Below are 22,264 nucleotides of genomic sequence, written 5' to 3' on the forward strand. Positions count from 1 at the left end.
ACAACTATGAGCATTCAGGAGTAATATTTAGTAATATTGTAAGCTGTATGGTCATTTTGGAAAAAAAAATAAATAAAACAAAATCACACCTTTAACAACACATTGGGACATTAAATGCTATATGAAAGCCATGTTCATTGCTACATGTGAGCATTCACAAAGAAATACAGACACTATATTAGAGAGATACTACACAGGAAGCTGCTGCAGTAATTGTCAACCTTTGGTTCATTTTTTTATCTGATTAAAACCAACAGAAGAATTAGATTATTTACATATTCATTTCTTCCACTTCCAACTCATCAAATGTTTTCATATTCACTTGAAAAACTGCAAGAAAGTATGTATGTGTATGTGTGTGTATGTATGTGTAATGTATATATATATTACGTTCTATATGTATGCACGTATTTATAGAAATCTATGTATATGTACAGCCATGTGGTTATATCGATACAGACATTAATAAGTATGCTGTTGATAAATTTGCTATATGCAAGGTATTTGATTAAGAGAAATTATGATGACCATATACTAATTATTAATGTAATAACTATAGAAACAGAGACCTGTGCATAGTTAAACCTTCCTCTTTGTTTTTGTTAACAGTTTTAAAGAACAAATGTATTTTCCTGCATCCATGGGATCTTAACGTTTATCTCAAGGGGTAAAACACAAATATACTGTAAAGAAATATATGGGAACAGGCCTTATGAGCACATTGACAGACAAGTTTAATGCTAAAGCCAGTACATGGAAAAAAAAACAAGCTTGACAGCCAAACCGTAACACTGTCATCTTTCTTTGTAAATCGTACATTGAGCCATGAGGAAAGAAACGCTGAACCTAAGAATTGCAGAACTGCTGCTTGTGGAATAGGATTGGCTGGACTCTGCCAGCAAGGATCTTTGGCACGTGCACGGATATGATCTCCGAGATCATTTCCGGAAAGTTGACCTTAGTGGGGAGGGATTGGGCTTGCACAAAAAGGTCAAATGTAAACTGGTGGAGCTTCCTCACGACCTGGTCAGGGAGAGAGTGAGAATGACAAATAGAGAAAAATTGCATTAATAAGACTGTATTTTTTCCATTTTTAATATTGCTTAATTCTTGTGTTTGCACTCTTACTGGTTGAAGGGAATCCATAAGGCGGGTCAAAAGGTAGAACCTCTCTGAGCAGTTGGTCTTGCTACTGTTGCTGACGAGGCGGTCAAGCTCATTAATATAGGTCTTCCGCAGTTCATCAAAGTATCTCTGGCTTTTCAGACCCTCCACTGGGACTGCAAAAAAGGCATTGTTGATCCAGTAAGATGAGTGGATTCTGTACAGCTTTTCTCCAGACCTCATGCAAGCTTTGCCTCTCAGCAACAGAAACTTTGAGGACGTGTTTTGGTTCCGGAATGCCAGGTGCAATTTCAGACAAGCGATAAGATTACAATAAGAATGCCAACTGCATTGAGGGCATTAAAGATTAAAGTTAAAAGTATTAGTGGCTTGAAACCAGGCACTCTCGCAGCCAGTAATACTCACTGATGCTGAAAAGAAGCAGTGCTTTCATACAGAGGAACTCTTCTTGGGTGACTTGGAGCAACTCAAAATCTTGGGAGAAGTTCTTCATGCGGATGCAGTGTTCATACATGGTAGAGATGCGCATACGGTGTCTAAGAAAAAAAAAATAAAGGAAATCTATGCTCTTTGACAACTCAGAAGAGATCCAAGATCATAGATTTTATAGAATATTTGCACAAAATAACACAAAGATTCACATAATTCATTCACATAAACATGCATGCAAAATGCATTCACATAAACCACACATGGGCTATTCTTTAATCTAAACTAAAAGAGAAAAGAACATTTTTATTTGTATTTATAATTAAAAATGACTAACAATCCTATCAACAGAAAGTAAAGGTACAACTGTCTCAATGGGCTGGCTTTCTGTATCATCTGGATCCACTGAAAACTGTTCAGTGACGATGTATGATTTTACATCAATACAGAAAATATTACTACTATCTGGCTTAACCTCCTCAACCTTTGGTCAGGTCTACAGTACCCCCAACCTTCAGATAAGCAGATATCTAATTCTGGAATGAACGAAACCTACAACTAGGCTTGCATAAGCACAGCCTTCTACAGCTCTACAGCATAGGCATCCATAGGCCTCTCTTCAGCACCTGAAATTTTGTTAGCATAACAGCTCGGATTCCTGAGACAGTGTGACGTATCAGTGTTTCATGAATCCAACATGCCCAAAATTTTTGTTATGCACTCACTCATTGAAAACCAGGTCAGGAGCAAAGTACAGCATTCTCGAGTTCACATTCTTATAGGACCTCCATCCTAAAGCGAAGACCATCACTGCCATCCAAGAGTGCTGAATGACAGTCATCTGGTCATCCACTTGCAAATTTTGAAAACCTGCAGAAACAACAGGGACAAAATACAACAGTTTACACATAAAGTACTCTTTCCCACAATCTGCCAGATAAGGTCCAAACTCATTGTGGTCATTAAAAATCCCACAGCACATATCACAAATGTAGGGGGTGGTCAACTCCAGTGTACAGGTCACAGTCCCAAACTAACTGTCTACATCATCCTGACTGTCCATCCATCTCACTACTGTCACTATTAAATAACTGAATTATCAGCTGACCCTCCTAGTAAAGATATTTCCTCGAACTTCTGAGACAGTAAAGATGCTTAATCACAGGCTGAGCCCTACAGCCAGCATTTGAAACTGGTCATGTCAACTGCTGAAGGTGACCAGGTGCTCACACTGGCAGAACATCAATACTAATGTTGGTGTTTGTAAAAGCAGTTACACAGACGTGGCTCTGTGTTCAAACCTTTAAGTCTAAATACAGTTAATCAGTCATCAGCGTTTGTGGAGCAAATCGCTGTGGCAGCCTAGATGATTACCCATTGTATTTTACATATAGTATCAGAATGTGTTATGGATACTGTGATCTAGTGACTCTGTGAAGTAGGGTAATGTATGTATGTGGCTTTCCTTAGTTTGTAGACTGTCCGGTTTCAAGTTATTACAAGTTAATTTGTGGTAATGCTTGAATAGTGTTGTGCTCACACGCACTGGTTTCAGAGTGTTGTTAGTGTGGCCTGACACAGTTGCTCATTTAAATTGAACACATTCACTTCTTTTCTATTGTGCTGGAAGTCACTCTGGATAAGAGTGTCTGCTAAATGAATGTAATGTAATGTTTTGCTTGTTGCTCTCCTGTGGTCATCAAATATATATATATTAAAATATCATTCATCTCCATAACATTAGTTATGAATGAACCGTAACCAGGTGGGAAAAAATGTAAGTGAAGAACCAACTCCTTATCACTGCGCAATGCAAATCATTCCAGATTATCTTCAGATTAAAATGGAGATGGTTACCTAAACTGTCTGACTAAATGTGCCTGTCCAGTCTGGCTAGGACAGGCCATTGACAGCCCAGTGGAGACAAGGCATATGTTGGCCTTTAACAGCATATATAGTTCAGTTGGAATAAAATCTTTCCTGCCTCCAATTTAGCCTAACAACCCTAAAACTCCTCAAAGTGTCAGCATTACTTAGAGCCTATCTCTCCAGAGTATTCAACTCTCTTTTAATCAGCGCTATTCTTTCTTGCTGCAGGCTAACACAATTCTACAGCAAAATCAGCAGGGAAAAGCCCATTCCAGCTAAAATGCTGAAATAATGAATGTGAACAGATGTATATTATAGACTGAAGGCAGGGCATTTAGGATATATGGGTATGCTGCATTGAATAGACTTTAAAGTATTATTTTACATTTTTTAAAACCCCACAAAGTGTTCAATCACCCAGAATGTCAGAACCCATAATTTCAATTCTCCTTACACAGACTCCTGTGGCATGTTAAAACTCCTGATTATGTGAACAGTGAGTAGGTTCAGTTTCAGGGTTGCCAGAATTCATTCAAATAGTAGAGCAACAAGTAGTAACTATAGTTAAGCAAATGGGCACATATTACATGATGGATTCTACAAAATGGCTGCCTTTACGACGTCCAATGGTGTGCTGAGGGAATTAAACCTTTTAAGCTACTTTACCTGGTAGCCCCTTTGCCCATTTGACAACTTTGACAAGCTGTCTCTCGCCTAGCTCATTCAGGCTGGTCAGGAGCGTAGCGGCTGAGTCTGGTTGGGCATGGTCATGCCCGGCATTGACCACCACTGGCTCAATGGCTTCCAGGATATTAAGGAATATGGACTTGGTCTGGAAACTGAAACTGGATTTGGGAGAGATACACTGTACACCACTTGCTAGTCCTTGGCTGGACTGGTCCTCAGGAGACTTCAGCTGTCCAATCTTTTTCAGCTTTCGGGCTGCAGCGAGGAGAGAGAAAAAAGGTACCAGCAAAATCAGAAAGAAAAGAGGAAAAGGAAGTAGATGAAGAGATCTCATGGCAAAGTGCTTGCAATTTCATGTCAGCATACTCTGATTATGCCATTAATTTTAAATCGTGTTATATCTCCTACATACTGTGCAGACCTATGCAGTAAAACCTGTAATACATCATACACGTTTAGCTACCCAATGACATGGCCAGAGGGTGTCTGGAGCAGCTGAGGTGTCTGAATCAATGCTGCAACAGAGGAATCACATAGCTATGAGCCACCAGCGAGCTCACATTGCATCGCACCAATCACAGACACCACATGCTGCCCATCAACAAAACCTGCACCAATATCATTTGTGTTTGTGTATGGAAGCATGTACACAGACAGACACACAGACACACACACACACAGACAAAATGGTAATCAGCTGGAAGGTATATATGTATCTGCTGTACAGTAATTCAACCCATGAATTTTCCTCTTATAAAGTTTAATGTAAGAATGTCTGTTTGAGCTTCCATCAAACATGTTGTCTTGTACACACAAATAGTGTCAAGGGACAAATTCATGTCACACACTGGGGTTGCCTCCAATAGTGTATGAAATATGAAACATATGTGAGTTACTTTTCACTTAACAGTGTGAGAGGACAAAGGCTTTTAAAAGATCAAAGGCTTTTTAAAAGATCATATTCAAAATTAATGTTCCTCTCTCCACCACCATGAAATTGAACAATGCAGAGTGATAATTAGCAGTAGGAGTCAAAAAAACTTTATTGCCTTTTTTATATTTATGGGGGGGGGGTCATTTTAAAATGAACTTCTCTTAAATTTAAAATTCACATGAACTGTTTTTACAGGGTAAATGAATTACATAATATTGTTAAACATATTTTAGACACATGACAATGAAAGGATAAAAATGTCTTAAAATGAACTGTCATGCTTCAAAATCTGCTGTATTAAAAAGGCATTAGGTTAGCTGCAGGGTTAAAATAATGATGAAGGGCTATCAGAACTGTGGCTAGTGCCTACAGACAGCTTTGTGAGCAATTTTCTCAAACAGACCAAAGCACCAGGTTTCAGATAATTACATGGCTCATAACACATCATGACTAGGTCAGCCTTCCTGACCTAGCAGTAGTAAAAACTGAGGTCAACTCTTACAAAACCAATGACATTCCACTCTCTGTAATCTGCAATTAATGTTAAATGTCAATGACAACAGCAACATGAATGTGTGCTACTTAATTTTCTCAAACTACATTTACTACACACATTCAACACCTGAATCTGTAGAACCACAAAATTATGATCTTTTACATGCATTTTAAATTAAAATACACAAAATTTGCATTGTTTACATTTTTACACTTTTTAGTGTTACTCTGTATTACACAATATCTTACAGAACCTAATTCTCTGATACTTGCTTCTATTTTTCTGAGGAATTAAATCTGAGCATTTATGAAGCACATCCTTAATACATCTCCATGCTCATTTGTCATAGGATATCACCATCACCTGTGTACATTACATTAACATTTTTGACTTTTATTGAAAAATTATTTGTCAAGTGCCAAGTGTGGTCATTCATAGGGCAAAAGAGAAGACAAACAATTTGAGGGTTGGGTTCAAGTGCTAAATTACATCCTTTTCCTCAACTGATGCATCCTCCTTGACCCAGAAATCGATAACTGGAGGCCATCTTAAGGACTATCCACCTCCTAAGAAGACATGAAGTAAGCAAGACGTTCCCCTTACTGTTTTCTACAACAGAGGATGCATAGATGTACCCTAGGGAAGAAATGTTTTGGACAATGTGACTTTTGCAATAATGCAGTGGCTGTTGCCTTTGTTTTGAAAGGCCAACTGTTATGGCACAGTCCAAACAGAGTGTTCCAAGGAAACAAATTACAAATAACATTTCATAACAAGCTCTTTTTAGGCAAAGTAACTAAACATCAGGAATGAATGACTTCACAGGGCACGGGTCTCTTTGGCACAACAATCTTAACAAAATTATTCTTTTCCTGAAAAATCATGTCTTCATCATTTTATGCACTGACTTACTGCCAGATGATTGGCTGATTAGATATTTGCATCATATATATAGTTATAAAACCCTACTAACTATATTCAAGGTAAGAGATGTTTCTGGTGATGTACTACTTTAAAAGTAAGCTGGGGCTTCTAATTTCTCACCCTGTGCTGCTAGCACAAATTGCAGGCCTACACTTTGGTCACTCACTTTCAGAACAGGGAACAGCGCTGAATGAATATTGAGGATGCATGCTGCAGCAGACAGTGTGAGAAGACCTGGAAAAACCATAAAAACTGCAATCCCAGAGGAATAGTCTTGGATTACACCTTAAATGCCTCTATTTTTTGTATTTCCAGTTTTGAATTCAAGTGGAGGACAGAGAGGCTACATCAGAATGTGCTGGTTCCATTTACCAATCTTGGAGATAATGCCCCAATATTAGCTATAGCAGAAAGAGGCCTTCTTCAGAAGGCAACTTTGTGTCCTAGTTTTAGTTGGTCACAAATTGCTTATGATTTGGCTTTTGCACTCTCGTAAAAATGGAAGGTACTTTATTCCCTCTGGGGAGGAGAAAATTAAGTCTCAGGAGGTGGAAGAGTGTTAGTTTTTTATCCACAGTAGACTAGTGTCAGCCCCAATTGCAGTCACTTGACATTGCACAATAATAACCTGGACACACTGGTCCCACTAATGGTCTACTAAATGGATCAGAGTGTAATAACAAATTCAAAGAATACATATAAAGGAGAACCATCTCCAGTACCCTGAAACCTAGTTGTTTGATTAATTGTTTCAATATTTTAACAGTTAAAGTGTTAAATGTGAAACCAAGGATCTCTTTCGCTTAATCTAATCTTAATATGATCTAATATGATCTACCAATAGCCAATCTGTTTCTGTCAGTTGCATCCAAAACAGTTAATTGTTTAATTGTCTCTGTAAATGGTCCCCGTCTGTGTTTGAGATCCAGCATTGGCTAATGAGCCACACCTGCCGTAATCAAACTCACTGTGATGCGAGCAGCCTGACCTTTTTTAGTTACAGTTGCTGTGCTCAAGGCTGGTGTTTGATATGTTTTTTTATTATGCTTTATTTAATCATTTTTTTGAAGCTGTGAGAAGGTCACCTCACCCTGCAAACTAATCCAAGACCAAGGTAGTCTGAAGACAGTTTATAATAAGACCTATAAATTATGAAATTATATACAGTAAGCTTGTATATGACAAAAAAAATGTAGAATCAGGGCAGATTTACACATTTAGAAAAAAAACCCATTCTGATTATTATTATGGGTGATTTCATCGCATCCAATTTACCTAGCAGAGATCAATAGACAAAACACCTAAGGGGCAAACAGTGAGCATTCACAGCAAGGATGGGAGCTCTGAATAGTTCAGTGATGGTAGTTTTTTGTAAATCATTTGATAATATATATATTTTTAAATATATATAAATTACATTTAAGTTAAATGCATGTGTGAATATGCTCATTTGTGCCCAATTATTCCCAGCCATTTCATTGCCAGCTTATTTTGCAGTGATTGCTTTGGCAAGAGTGCTTTGATGTGTCCTGCCAATAAAGCACCACAGGACTGAACTGACAGTAACACAGAGAGAATTTCATCAAGACACAGACAGAGGGAGAGACTGGCTGTCACAGTTTACATTTATATTTTATCATTTAGCATGCTCTGATGACTTACAAAGAGCAAGTACAAAGCGCATCTAATAAACTGGCATGAAAAACGGTTCATACAGGATGCAGCTGACCACGTCCAAACATGGGTCAGCCTGTTACACAGTGCTGTGACAGCGAGAGTGTCACTGTTGCTCACACTAGCAACCTCAGGTGACTGAAATACAGCTGCCTCTTTCACACATGTGGCATTTACAGCAACGCAAGGGTGACCTATTTCCCCAAGTCACTGCCCTAACTTAATTCTCTAAATTTAAAAACATAAGAAAATGCCCATCGCTTATGGAGGGGCGGGCTGTATTATGCAGGCAGAAAAGTCCACAGCCGCCTGCCATAGCCTGAGGGACAGTGACAAGCTGTACACTAACCAAAAGATTCCCACAATGCTGCACATTTCCTAAATGGGTATGATCCATTTTCATTTTATTCCCCTTTAACTTCCCTTTTATTCATTCACACATTTTATGTTGTTATTTTTTATGTGATGTTCCTTTACACATTTCCATTATTTGGTCATATTTATACAGAATTGTATCCCATGCCAATAAAGTACTTTGAATCTGAAATGAAGAGGAAAAAAGACAGAGAACATGCAAAAGAAAGATTACATTTAAGGAAATTCCAGAAAGCCAAGACTTTGAATCTGACACAACAGAATAAAGAAGAAGCAGAAATAATGAAAACTGGTTTCCCAGCTCCTGATTTTAAATATATCAGTCTCTGTCTTATGTGTAGCAAGATAGGTTTTTACTTCAGTTTTGCTAGGTGACATATATGGAGTGTAATTCAATCCACCAGCTTTTTGGAAGTTAACTTATGAACAGTAATCAGTCTTAATATAAGGCTGCGTAGCAATTCAATCCATTATATTCATCTCTTACATGGAGCACAGTCTGCCTGCTCGTACAGGTTGAGAATGATTATGAACAGTCCACTATTTAGAGGGCTTGTAATAGCTTTCTACATTGCATTACATTTCCGTGTAGTTGAGGGTTTGCGGAAGAGATTCAGGTTAAGTACAGCACCTTGCCCTAACAGTCCACCTGAGCATCGGACTGACAACCTTTGAGTTGCAGCCAGGCTCCTGTCCCTACCAATTCCTATAGAAACTGTTTCATGCATCCACAAAAATAAATATGATGATGTATAACAACAACAGTAATGAAGTGGGCAGCACAGTGCTACTATGTGGCCCTGTTCATAGTTCTAGGGCCCTGGCTATGAACCTGGCTGTATCTGTGTGGAGCATGTTCTCCCCATACTCCAAATATTTCAGCATCCTCCCACAGTCCAGCGACATGCTGGCTAGCTAAGCTGGCAAAGTTTTAAATTTGTGTGTGTGTGTGTGTGTGTGTGTGTACGTGTGTGCGTATGTGTGTGTGTGCACATATGCGTGTGTGTGTCTGTGTTTGATTGTGTGTGTCAGTGTGTGTGTGTGTGTGTGTGTGTGTGCGTGTGTGTGTGTGTGTGTACGTGTGTGTGCGTGTGTGTGTGTGTGTGTGTGTGTGTGTGTGTGTGTGTGCGTGTGACAGCCTGGTGTCCCACTCAAGGACACAGTGCTTGCCTTCTCCCTGTGCCAGTAGGTCTGGCCTCCAGCTCTCTGCCAGCGTACATTGCACCACAAGACTGAATGTTAGCAAGCATGTTTTTTTTCACTACTTACACAACACCAAGCATCCAGAGGTCTCTGAATTAATGACGTGTGCATAAGAAACAAAAAAGAAGGAACACTTGCTTAAATTCATTACTGCATTAAGTTTAGAACAAATCTGTATCACCTAATTCAACACTGTGACGTGACTTTCACAGGCTAAAAACAGCTCCTTTTTACAATTTAAAATGTGTTTTCCTTTTAACAGATCATGGTATTTAAATCTTATGTAATTCTAAGCGGTTGAACGGCCGGACATCCTAAATAAAAACTCTAGATTAATGTGTTAGTTTGATTAAAACTAGAGGACTGAATTAAAGATAGAGGCCTGTCCTTAATCTCTAAACTCAGATTGTCACTGATTTTTTATCTCTTTTACATCTTTTTTATACAGATATGATGGTATCAGAGTAGCCATAGAGACTACACCACAAATCCCCTCCATTTTTGACATTTTCCATAGTGGTAGGATGACAAGGCTTCATGAACCACATAATGCATGGACCTGTATGTGTCAAAAAAAGTCAAACCAATCGCAGTGATCCGCTATTCACAAGGTCCTTTTATGTGGTCATACCAGTGATTGATGGTAACAACTATCAAATGATGGGTCCACCCATTATAGGGTTCAGGAATGAGTTCGCTCACACATCACAAATTTTCCAAACATCTTGATTTCATAATTAGCCTGGAACACAGCATAGTATCTACGCTGGCATGCAGTAATCAAACGCTTGCAACGGCCTGTTTTTAGAATTCCATGAATCAAAAAGCACATTTCACATCAACCTGGGAGCATGACCTACTTTTAATTTAGTACAGGAATCACCCTGGCATTTGATTAATGTTTCATTTATTCAGACATGAATTTTCTTTCACTTGTCCCAGTTGACTCTTCAGTTTGTTATCCTGCCATTATTATTATTAGTAATATTATTATTATTATTATTATTATATTTTCCATAGGTTAACATGGTCAAAGCACATGTGGTATGTTTGAAGGAATGGTCAAGCATTTTAATCGTCTAACTTCATGTAGCTTTTTAAGTTGTGTTATATTTACAGTTCCTGAGAATGAAATGTTAACACTTAATTCTTGGATACGTATTCTTGGACTCCCGCATGAGATGTGTGGAAACTTCTTATTTTGGCATGGATCAGTGGAGACTCTTTGCCTGACACATAACAAACAGGTTAGGTCAAGCTGACCTGCTGATCCTCACCCACATGAACTTGTGCCAGTAAACATGCCTTCCCCTGCATTTTACTGGTGAAGCAGCCGCAGGCACAGTCTGTCCTAGGGCTAGCTGTCACCTGTTGCTCAATGTCACTAACCAGCTCAGTACAGTGCAAACACGCACTGCGGGTGACAGGACATTCCAGTTCGATGGCAGTACCAATTTTCCTCTATGGTGTACTGTATGGTGCTTTACTTCAAACAGGATGAACCGGTAAAACATCATTGTAACCCATCTTCCACCCTGTCTCCTGCCCAAACAATGCATGTGGATTTTTGGAATTGAAGTGGAATTAAACTGCATTAAACTGAGGTTGTTGTAGCTAGCATCATACTTTTGGTTTCACTTTTGTGTGTGCCATATGCAAGTGAATTACAAAAAACAAGCCATCCCTTCTTCTGGGCTAAAAGGCTCACATGAGGAGTTCAGTACGTACTTTCTCACTTTTTTTTTTTGACCTTGCTGTCTCAAAGTGTTATAACATGTTGTCCTTTACCTTCTACCACTATGACCTCTGATCACCTACTTCAAAACCCTGTCCATTAAAAGGTCAATCCACCATGTTTTTAATCCAGAATCCACCATTTTATCCTAAACTCTTTGAGAATTAGAACAATTTAATGTCCATTGATTAGGCAGGTGGCATGGCTCACTTTACAAAGAGTACGGTAATGACAACACCCTGACAGCGGGGAGATTCCGATCACCAGTGTTGTGGGGCTTGGTTAGTACGGTCCACGGTTCTGTTGACTAGCATATTAGCTGAGATACATGTTTCACCTTTTCTCAAATTATTCCATGTGCTGGGTTCTATGGTAATTACTGTAATGCCCAATTTTGATTACTATATGCAGTTGATTCTTAGTAATTCTTATTTAAATGTAAATGCACTGTATTAAAATGCAATAAACTTTTATTCATGATTGATCAAGTGTCTAATAAGCTGTGGCACTTTAAACCTCACAGTTCTTGTTTACAGCATGGCGATAAAAACATTGCTTTAATGGTCGTCATGAGTCAGGTGATTTCTGCCTTGAGATCGCTGGCTTGCTTTCAGAGTAAAGACCAGCTCACTTTAAATAGCACCATCCTCACGCCCATCCTCTGTGACAACTTTGTAGCAGATGTAATTACTTTTGACTCTTATTATAGCCTTTCTGATTTGCCACACTTTATTCATACTTAATTAAGCAGCTGTTACTGAGTATCTACTGTGTAAAGAGTATCCTGTCATTTTAACAACTACTAGTTTAGTTTGACAACCACTCTGGCCCTCTTTCAGCCATTTACTATCCTAGTTTTTAGAGCCAGCCAACTAGATCATTCAACAGTATAAACATAAAAGGGACAACAAATCTAGGGCATAAATTTAATATTACAGCTATCAGAGTTGCCCTTAAATTAAGACATTTAAGCCATACATACCTGTGCTACTTTTTGTGCTACTTTTTAGATTGCTATGATTAATAAGCAGCCCTAGATGAGTCCATGAGTCTATGAGGCCCTAGACATTACTTCTGAATTATTATCTATATTTGTGCAAGGAGCCTGTTAAATCCATGAAAGGTTTATGAAATAAAGGACTACAAAGGTAAGAACAATTAATTTCAGGAAATGCAAATTTCAAACCACAATTCAAACAGAAATGCTTCTTTATTTTGAGATACACACCAGGGTGACCATTGTGGAAGTGTCAGTGGCAAAGGTAGGCCCTGTGAACTAGTAAAGATACAGGCAGGCACGTCTGAATCAATCTGGGCATTTTAATGGCACTAGAGCTTGTTACAAGTACCTTACTGACAGGGCATGATAAGTGAGAGGCCACAAAACTTACCTAGTGGTCCAAACTACTAACCAACTGCTTAGTTAGCAGTCTACAGGAAAAGGTGGGTTGTGAGATTTCATTCAAAATGATCTCTGAATCCACTTGTTGATAGCAGTACAGACCGTTCCCCCAGTCTTTACCAGGTTTTGACAGTCCAAAGTTAAATTAGCACTATTTCTGTGTCAGTGTGCTCTACTTGAAAACATATGGTTGCCAATTTTTCCAGACCCATACATAATGTTATAACTGTAATAGCATCTATGTGTGGATGCAACTCCCACATACCACATAAATAAACCTTCATGTTTCTCATTATTATTATTGCTGACACATGAGTTCAATGCAACCACCGAGAAAAGAAAGGAGGAAAATAGCCATCATAGCTAATCTTGGTTATTTTTTGCCATCCATGCTGTCCCAACACATCAATCTTGTGCTACCCACTTGTATTTGAGTATTGCTTTGTTGTTTTGCACCATCTAAATAGGGCCCTATGAATGTCAGACAGAATAGGAGCACTGTTAGAATAATGTGAGAAATTACCATCTCTAGAACCTACCATATCATATTTTGCTCATCCACTGCATATGGCTTCAAAGTCCACATGTGAAATAACCTGATGTTCCACAGAAATTGTCCTTACAGATTTCATAACAAGTGCAGAGGACTAAGACCCCTGTCACCCTTACCCTGTATTACACATTTTCCCCTAGCAACTACCCTCAGATACAGCAAATTGCGATAATTTCACATACTTTTCTTCAGCGCTACTTTTCTCTTTCCAGTTTCACATTTGTGAGGAAGGAACAATTTTAATGGTCGATGGTAGTAAAAAGCAGGAAAAAAGTCAACTGAAATATGGAGCTAAAATTACTTACACACCTATCCTGGGACCTAATCTATCAGTACAAATTATTCGGCGATTCAGTAGGAGGCTAGATTAGCTCCGGCGGGGCAGTTGTATGGCAGCTATTGAAATGATGACAAGGAGATGAGAATGAGACTCTTTTCTGGAAGGAGACCTGTGCAATATCCCTGAAATCACTCTCGGTACAGATTTTCTCACTTTGAATGAGATCTCTCTGATTTTCATTTCCTGGGTAGCAAAAAGTGGATCTAAAAGAGTACAGAATACTCTAATATAATATACTCTAGTATAATACGAAAATAATATGTGTGCACATATTAATGTCTAATGCAATATGGAGACATTTTTATGCAACAGGCAGGTGATCATGCAATCTGCTAATTATGGTTCTATGGCCTTAACCTTTGAGTAACAAATTAAAGCAAACGGGCACAATTTTTTCCACACATTGTTCTTTATAGGGACCACCAGACTTGTGATGATGTTTAATTATAAAAAAATAAATAAATAATCACTCAAAGTTAAGGCTAACTACCTCTGATTAAATGTAATGGCCCGCTTTCTTTTCTGGGCATTGAAATGACCAGATTCCCCTTTTTCCCTTTGCTATTCTCTCAGTAAAGATTCCAAAGGCATTTACCAGTCACATCTCAATACTATAGGTCCCCTTTCCCTGTTGACACTCCACCAGAACTGAATCCTCATTATTAAGCTATTTAAACAGATTCTTTCCATGTTATATACACATGTATTTATTAAATGTATTTATTGACTTTCTGTACAAACTTACATTACTGATTTTTAAAAGTGGCTTACCAAATAGAAATAATCAATTTTGGTAAATGTCAGTGTACTCATTGGTACTCCAGTGCCTTTCCATGTTAAAAAAGTGCTATGCTAAGGACAAAGTGAATGAGAGAGAACATCCTGGTTTAAAAAACCTGAAACCTAAAAGCAGTTTATTTTGGCATGTGGCATCATCTTTCCTAAACAGTTCAAATTCAGTTGTGTAATCAGAGCAAATATTTTGTAACTCAAGCCTCAAATCCAAACTGGACTGAATCCTGCCCTTATAAAACGATATAACACGTTTATATCACGATATATATTTCATAACAAGGAATTTTCAATGAGTGTACATAAATATGAACAAATCATGCAAGCCATACCTTTCCCATCCCTACAATATGAACAGTGAAAATAACAGGAAGGAAACACACAGTCTCACACACAATGATGCTCTTAGCCAAAGCAGCTACTTACAAAAAAAAGTATTGAGCAACATTCTGGCTCTTCTCCCTATCATTGCTGAGGCATTCTTCTGCCCATTATCAGGGCCTGTTTCTTATTGTTATTGGTATGATAGAATTGCACTGCTGAAAATTTAACATATCATCAGTTTATTGGTCCTATTGCTTTGTTGTTAGATTTTATTACATAATTTAGATCACCAGGGAATACCTGTCTATTCACCATGTTCTCATTTGTTAATTATAAAGCATTCAGAAATACAGTTTTGTTGCTTTTACATGATGTTCATGCTTCTGCTTCACCATTCATCATTTACTTTGTGGCTGGGCTGTTATATTTTGTACCAGGATGTGCTCGACATGCATAAGTCCAGTGTTCTCCTAAACAAAAGGCTTTTTGCGTTTATAACTACTCACACTTTCAATTTTCCTCAGCAAATTATCCCACTGACTGACGTCATGTACCTATTAATGGCGTTTCTCAATATCCATGCAAGATGTAAACCTTTTTGTAAACTACAAAAAATGACTGTGTTACCTCCAAGGGTCATCCCAGCTTCAAAGCACCTTTTAAGACGGCAAGATGGACAGTTCTTCCTTCTGAGTTTATCAATGGTGCAATCATTGACACTGGCGCAGAGGTATTTCTGCTTCCCTGTAAACAAAGTAATAAAGAACACCTCAGCAACTTCTCTGTGAGACAGAAATAGAAACACAGCCTCTCTGGGAATGTGGGCACTGTGACACAATCTGAAACACTGATAACTCTCATCAAAATCTTCAGCCCCTATTCTGCTACGTTGCAGTGATCAACAAGACAATCTGGTGTCCCCGAGTAGCTTGTTGAGCCGAATATATGACTGGTGACACCGAAACAGGGCTGCATGAAGGGGAAAAACAATGCAATACAAGACACACAAAAGTGGCAAGAGGATGTCTGTCCAACTTTATGGTCCATAATTGTGTGGAACAAATTTGAAATTCGACCGATTAAACTGATACCTGCAAGTAAAGTTATAAAAAAGTGTGAAAATAGCTTTTACCAAACCTACCAAGAGTGAGCTGGATTGTTACAAAATGCTGTCTGAGAGCAATCCCCTGTTTATGAAGCATTTTTCAGTGTTTCGCATAAGTATGGCATATATGATGACAAACAGATCACCACTTCAAATGTACTGTATCTATTCCCTATCTTGACAAAATCCTTCACCAAATAAGAGGTTACCATAACTATATGCAGTGAACTTAAAAAGTATTTGGACAGCGACAGTTGCTGTCTTGGCTGTGTACTCCAGGAATTCAAATTTGATACAGTGACCACCTTCTGACTTTACTGAACTATAATGTTAATCTGTCCAAACACTTGTGGTATCCTAAAATGGGGGGAGTATGTACAAAACCTGCTGTAGTTTTTAAGCGGTTCCTCTGACAAAAATAAACCTGCACAGTCTGCACATCCAAAGTATCAGAGTACAGAGCCAAAACAACATAAATGTGTCACTCTCCAAATACTTTTTGAGCTCACTGGACATCTTATTATTTTTATATAAGTCACAGTTGTAGTTCCCAATTCAAGTAAAATCTTTCTTTCTACAGCTAAGTCTACAGCTGTCTTTGTCTGCCTTGCCCTTTCAGTGTCCCACAGTAATAATGATGTAGGCTTTCCAGGTATTGCTAAGAAACTGCTAGTAATCAGAATATAAAATAGCCAAACACCCAGTCAACAGTTACACAAACACGAACTACTACTGGAGACACCTGTACTGGTCCAAAACCTTACATTACTTCTAAGGGCAAAGGTTAGGGTTAGGGTTAGGGTTAGTATCTTAAGTATTGTACCTTTAAGAGTGTATTTGCTTTGAAAGTTGCAATGGGTAAGAGTGTCTACCAAATTACTTAATGTTTTTAAAATGTAAAACTATGTAAGCATCTGCTAAATGACAATAATGTAATGTAATGTAATGTTATTCCAAGTTGAACAAAGTGTTGGGCATTTGTTGGGCAAACTGCCATAGCAATTAAAATAAATATCCCAACTCTTTTTACTGTATACTTACAAACAATGTTGTTAAAAAAAAATTATACAAATATGTATGCAAAGAACAGCATTCACTGCATTTAAAGCTTCCAAAAGTGTTGATCATGGCATACAGTGGGGGTCACATGGAATAATTTTACATCACTTTTTGAAAACCATGTACAAATTGAGAGGCCTTCACATTCTGTGTTTCCTTCTGAAAAGGTATGCATGCAACTTGGATGAGTTCATGATATATACTGAAAAAAACAGAACATAATGGACATGCCATCCTGTGACTGCAGACACCACCTGTTAGCAATTAAAATCAAATTTGCCATATTGTTGGTAGAACAAAATATGGTTTAATCTATCACTTCATATTCAGTAACACGGTGTGCTTTTTTTTAAAAAAATCTGGCCTGTCTCGTACTAGGTGCATATGAATAATTCACATTTGAACCAGCAAAATAAAGAATACTATCAAATAACGCATGATTGCTCTAGAACATAAAAAGTGCCACAGTGGAACATGTGGAATTGCCATTAAGATGACATCCTGTCCACACAGACCCATCCCATTTCCTATTCCATTCTAGGTCAGACCGAAATGAGAGAGACTGCTAGCCTGATCATTGACCAAATAGTTCTGCAGCATTAAGTTCTCAGTATTAATCCCCAGCCTGACAGTAGGGGACAAGAATGTCCCCTTATACTTTCACACTAGTGGGATTTGCTTATAAAATGGATGTGAAAAAGGAGGCTACCCATTTGAGATTTTAAAGTATGATATGATTTTTGGGATGACATAATTTAGTTGGCAGCTGCAGTTCTGATGACGCAAAATTCAAATACACAGATAAACTGGCTTCCACTGTTCACAACAGGTCAGTGAGTGAGCTGAGAGGGTTTTTCTTATTCTCTGAAATGTACTCCTTTTTGGCTGTGTCCTTTCTCCCATCTCCTTCCACGGGACAACACCTTGAATCTACAGTATGTGTGTATGACATCAGAAAGGGCTTCTTTGAGTTTTGAAGTTTTCCGTTTTAAAATCATAAAAAATCCAACATAACAATATAGTGCAGAAAACACAAAGTTTTGGGCCATAGCAGTCAGTCACAAAAACAATCCAGTCAAAAGTGACAGCAGCTACCTTTATGAAATAAGATGCTACACTGGCACTAGCGGGGGAAAAGTAGATTCTTTCACTCAGCCTTTCCTTGTGGTTGTGTGCTAACCACTGCAGCTGTGTGAAAACATTTAATCTTGCATACTGCAATTAAAAAGTCAGTCACATTCATTGTGAGTGAAAGAAACATGCAGTGTAAATTATGACCAAATAAATATCAAAAACACACACAATTAAATGGTTTTTGTAATAGCTCACCTTCTGCAGCCCTCTTAAAGAACACCTTGCAGCTGCCACAGGTGAGAGCCCCGTAATGGCATCCGGACGCCTCGTCCCCACATATCAGGCAAGACCTCTGGGGTGGGAAGAAGAACTCCATTGGGAACACATTTTCCCGATCACCCTCACACCTTTAAGAATATGAGAAATAATTGTAATTATCATTATGTAAACAATGTCTCACCTACAGGTTACTCAGAGTACTCTACACCTAGAAAGCACTTTAGACTGAATATTAGAAAATAAAACAGAGGTAGCTGAACAATTGGATAAACATACACAAAATATATAAGCAGTATATAAAATTGCAATATATATAACAATGAGGGGGAAAAAAAACAACAATAACTATGAGAAGTTGTAAACAGCTATGAAGGTGACCAAGCACAGTAGGGAAATATTTTTCATACCATGTGATCTATGACAACCATATATGGATCACACACCTCTGGCTATTGCAAATGGCTATATTTTGATGAAATAATTATGAAATAATGTATAAATAGCTACTAACACATTTCGTAGGTATTTTTGAGCCATCAAATCACAATTTAATGAATGTTGCATGTAAATACATCAAGTGATTTGGGAGGAGACATTGTATTAATGCAACATGTGATATTGATCTCGAGACCTCACATATCACGTGTTGTGATGTTACTGACTTCTGGTGTTTAAGGTTGCATGTCCTTTGACGGTACTTAATCCCACTGTGACAATGTTTACCACAATAGGACTACCTTTCAAGGACAGCACTAATGTGTTAGCATCTGTGCATCTAATTTCCTAACATATTGAATGCATTTTTGTAAGTCACCATGGACAAGAGCACCTGCCAAATAATTAAACGTAAACATATTGGAAACAATGCAACAGAATTTTTCAAATGTAGGTCTCAAACCAGGATCACTTACAAGCTGCCTCTGCTTGGGCATATTTCTATAGGCAGGCAACAAGAAACAATTAGTCACTGCTGGGTTTACAATTTAGTTAATCTGTTAGTGGTTACATTTATTGTACTGTAGATACCTAAATCATGTTTGTACATTTATGACACATTTCCTCACTCTGCTGCATCCTCTCCTGGTACACATGAGCTTGTCATCAAGTTTAGTACTAAAAGATAATTCTAATAACACCTTAGCATACATATTGTTTACACGGCATGCCTGCCCCCAACTAAGGGAGCTGGAGCTCACCCTGCCATGACAGTGGAGCATGAAACCACTATGCCACACTGCCTAATGCTGCAAACTACACAAATATACAGTCATGACATAATTAGCTATTCCCTCTATTATAGGGAAGAATGTTTGTATTTTTGTAATGAATTAGAGAAGTATTTGGAAACATAAGAGGCAAATGTTTCCTAGTTGATGTGCACTTGAAATATATTTTTATTTAAGATAATTAAATTAGCTGTGATGTTCCTTTTTTCTTACTTGGCTAATTAAATACTTGGCAATATCTGCTTATGGATCATGCTTGAAATCTGAGCAGCAACACATTTCAAATGCCGTGAAAACATGTTGGACTGTCTTGATTTTCACCCAAGCCTCTAGGGCAGCAAGCCACAGATTAACACGAACAGAATAGTCACTCCTCCGGGGCTGTAACTGCTTCTGTTGGATCCTCACCATCTAGTGAAAATATGTCAGAAACTGTTACCTTGTAAGGGCCTTTCAGTTGATCAGTTAAGCAATATTGCAAAGGGTAATTTCACAGAGACTTCCAAATCTTAATGCTGCACCTTAGCTTATGTTACTGTGATAGTCAGCTAACAATGCAAGACAATTTAAAATCCTTCAGTAATTTACTAATACAGTTCATACTATCTCATGCCCTCATACAAAGCTGTACAACATTCCTCTTCTGTAGTTCCTCTTCATTTATTTGGTACAGCTTTAAAATTATTAAATGTAGATAAAAATGTAATTTTCCTATCATAATTTATAATGTCAACCAAATAATTCTGATTATGAATCTTTCACGTAAATCCATAAAGTTTTACAGTCTAGAGAGCAAGAGATGAGATAATTCTTCTCCCTAACATTCTTTCTGAGGTAGGGAGGGTGCGCAAAGGCTACTTCCTCTTTGACATTTGCTGCAGTTGTGATGAGATTAACAAATGTTATTACAATTCATAGGACCATAACTAATACGTTAAATGGATTATCATTTATTGGAATTCCATTATACCATATCTCCAAAGCTGTTTTGTTCTCTAAAAAGGCATCTCACACCTTTATATGCTGGAAATCATATACCTAAGTGCTGTAGGGTCTCACACCTGCTGAACCAAGAGGACATCACACAAATGACTAATCCAAGTGTACTTATTACTGACGCACTTGGTTTGAATACAGTATGTATCACAGTTTTACAATCCATAATCCCTTTTATCTTATAATGCCCTTCTGACCATGATGAGGGACACTCCTAGCAATTAATACTAAATAATGTAACATCCAGTAAAACTGATTCAGCAAAGCAAGGCACAAAAAAGTCTAAAAATCATTAAAATTTCAGTCATGTGAGTGCATGAGCACTGTATCTGGCATGCAGTTGGTAAGCAATTCACTTGCAACCATTTATCAGCTGTGAGATATAATTTCAGTATAACTGATAAGGTAAGAAAATCTTCATAAGAAACACTAATTAATGATTACATCCAGTGAATAATAGTTTTTAAACACCAGTGCCACTTTAACTTGACAATAGCCAAGCCATTCTTTCCTTAGTACTATTATCTTATCTTGATATTCTTACCATATTTCAAACCCCAAATCCATAAAGAAATTAAAGTTGAAAGCTTAAACATGAGCTAACTTGCAAATGACCTGTACAATGCTTTTTCAGCAACACACACAAAATGGAAACATAAAACAAGCCTTTTACAAACCAAACGGATAATAGATCATTGCAAATCCTGTTTAATTAATGCTATAATATTCCTGCTTAATATGTATACATTCTTATATCTAATTTATTCAGCTTGTTCACTAAATAGCTAATAAACAGTTCATGCATATGTATAACTTTCCTCTGCCTTCCTTAGATGACATTCACAATAAATGTGGATCATTTTACAGTAAGTATTATGTGAAAAAACCCACACAAAATGTTTTCCAGTTCAAATGATCATTGCTGTTTCAGTAGGAAAACAAGGCAGGCTTTTCCAGTGTAAAAAGTACAACTGAGCCAGAAATCCCTGCCAGCACACTGGCAGATTATGGCACACTAAAAATAAAATGCTAGATTCATGTAGCAGGTTCTGGCATGAGAATCCCTTCAGCTGAGAAAACAAACTAGAAAATAACACACAGTCTGCGTTTAACACAATTCTGCTTGCATCTTCTTAGCTGTGGAAACAGACAAATCAAATCAGGGATGTTTTGACGTTTGGGGTTTGTGTGTTCTCTGGGTGATCTGGTTTCCTCCCACCATACAAGGCCAGGCTGTCTAGGTCAACTGTCATCTCTAAATCCTCCCCTGCATCCATGTGCGCTCTCCGCGATGGCCTTGTGTCCTGTTCAAGACGTAATCCTCACCAACTGTATTCTGCCCTTTACCATACTAATCTTTATTTTTATAGTTTTATAGTTTAGTTTTTTTTTTTTTTTCAGTAACAGCCACACAATCTGATTGGTCAACTTGTGGTTAACTCACAACACCTTAAACAGCACCAATTTTACATGGTTAAAAATATCATCACAGTTACCTCACTAACTGCCGTTAGCAGTCACTACAAATACTGAGCAGGTATTTTTCTTAGCTAGCAATATACTATACTTTCACTGACCACAGCTAACTATGTTTCTGAATTTGAAGAAACAGTGCTTGAAAATTAACATAAAAGGCTTTGTGTAGCAACCGACCACTGGGGTG

At 37.9% G+C, this 22,264-nt stretch overlaps 1 protein-coding gene across 3 annotated transcripts in view; it reads right to left on the minus strand.

Moving 5' to 3' along the window:
- Positions 1–369: 369 nt before the first annotated feature.
- LOC118791244 (androgen receptor-like) overlaps positions 370–22,264 on the minus strand; it is a 28,072-nt gene continuing 6,177 nt past the window's right edge. For all 3 annotated transcript variants that reach the window (XM_036548544.1, XM_036548543.1, XM_036548542.1), the window contains 7 exons: positions 18,356–18,507; positions 15,490–15,606; positions 4,090–4,365; positions 2,280–2,424; positions 1,531–1,661; positions 1,129–1,280; positions 370–1,023 (listed from right to left, as the gene is read on the minus strand). In XM_036548544.1, coding sequence (XP_036404437.1) covers positions 847–1,023; positions 1,129–1,280; positions 1,531–1,661; positions 2,280–2,424; positions 4,090–4,365; positions 15,490–15,606; positions 18,356–18,507 — 1,150 coding nt within the window. In that variant the 3' untranslated portion in view covers positions 370–846. The remainder of the gene's footprint in view (positions 1,024–1,128; positions 1,281–1,530; positions 1,662–2,279; positions 2,425–4,089; positions 4,366–15,489; positions 15,607–18,355; positions 18,508–22,264) is intronic.

The sequence above is a fragment of the Megalops cyprinoides genome, chromosome 16 (genome assembly GCF_013368585.1).
Source record: "Megalops cyprinoides isolate fMegCyp1 chromosome 16, fMegCyp1.pri, whole genome shotgun sequence".
NCBI lineage: Eukaryota > Metazoa > Chordata > Actinopteri > Elopiformes > Megalopidae > Megalops > Megalops cyprinoides.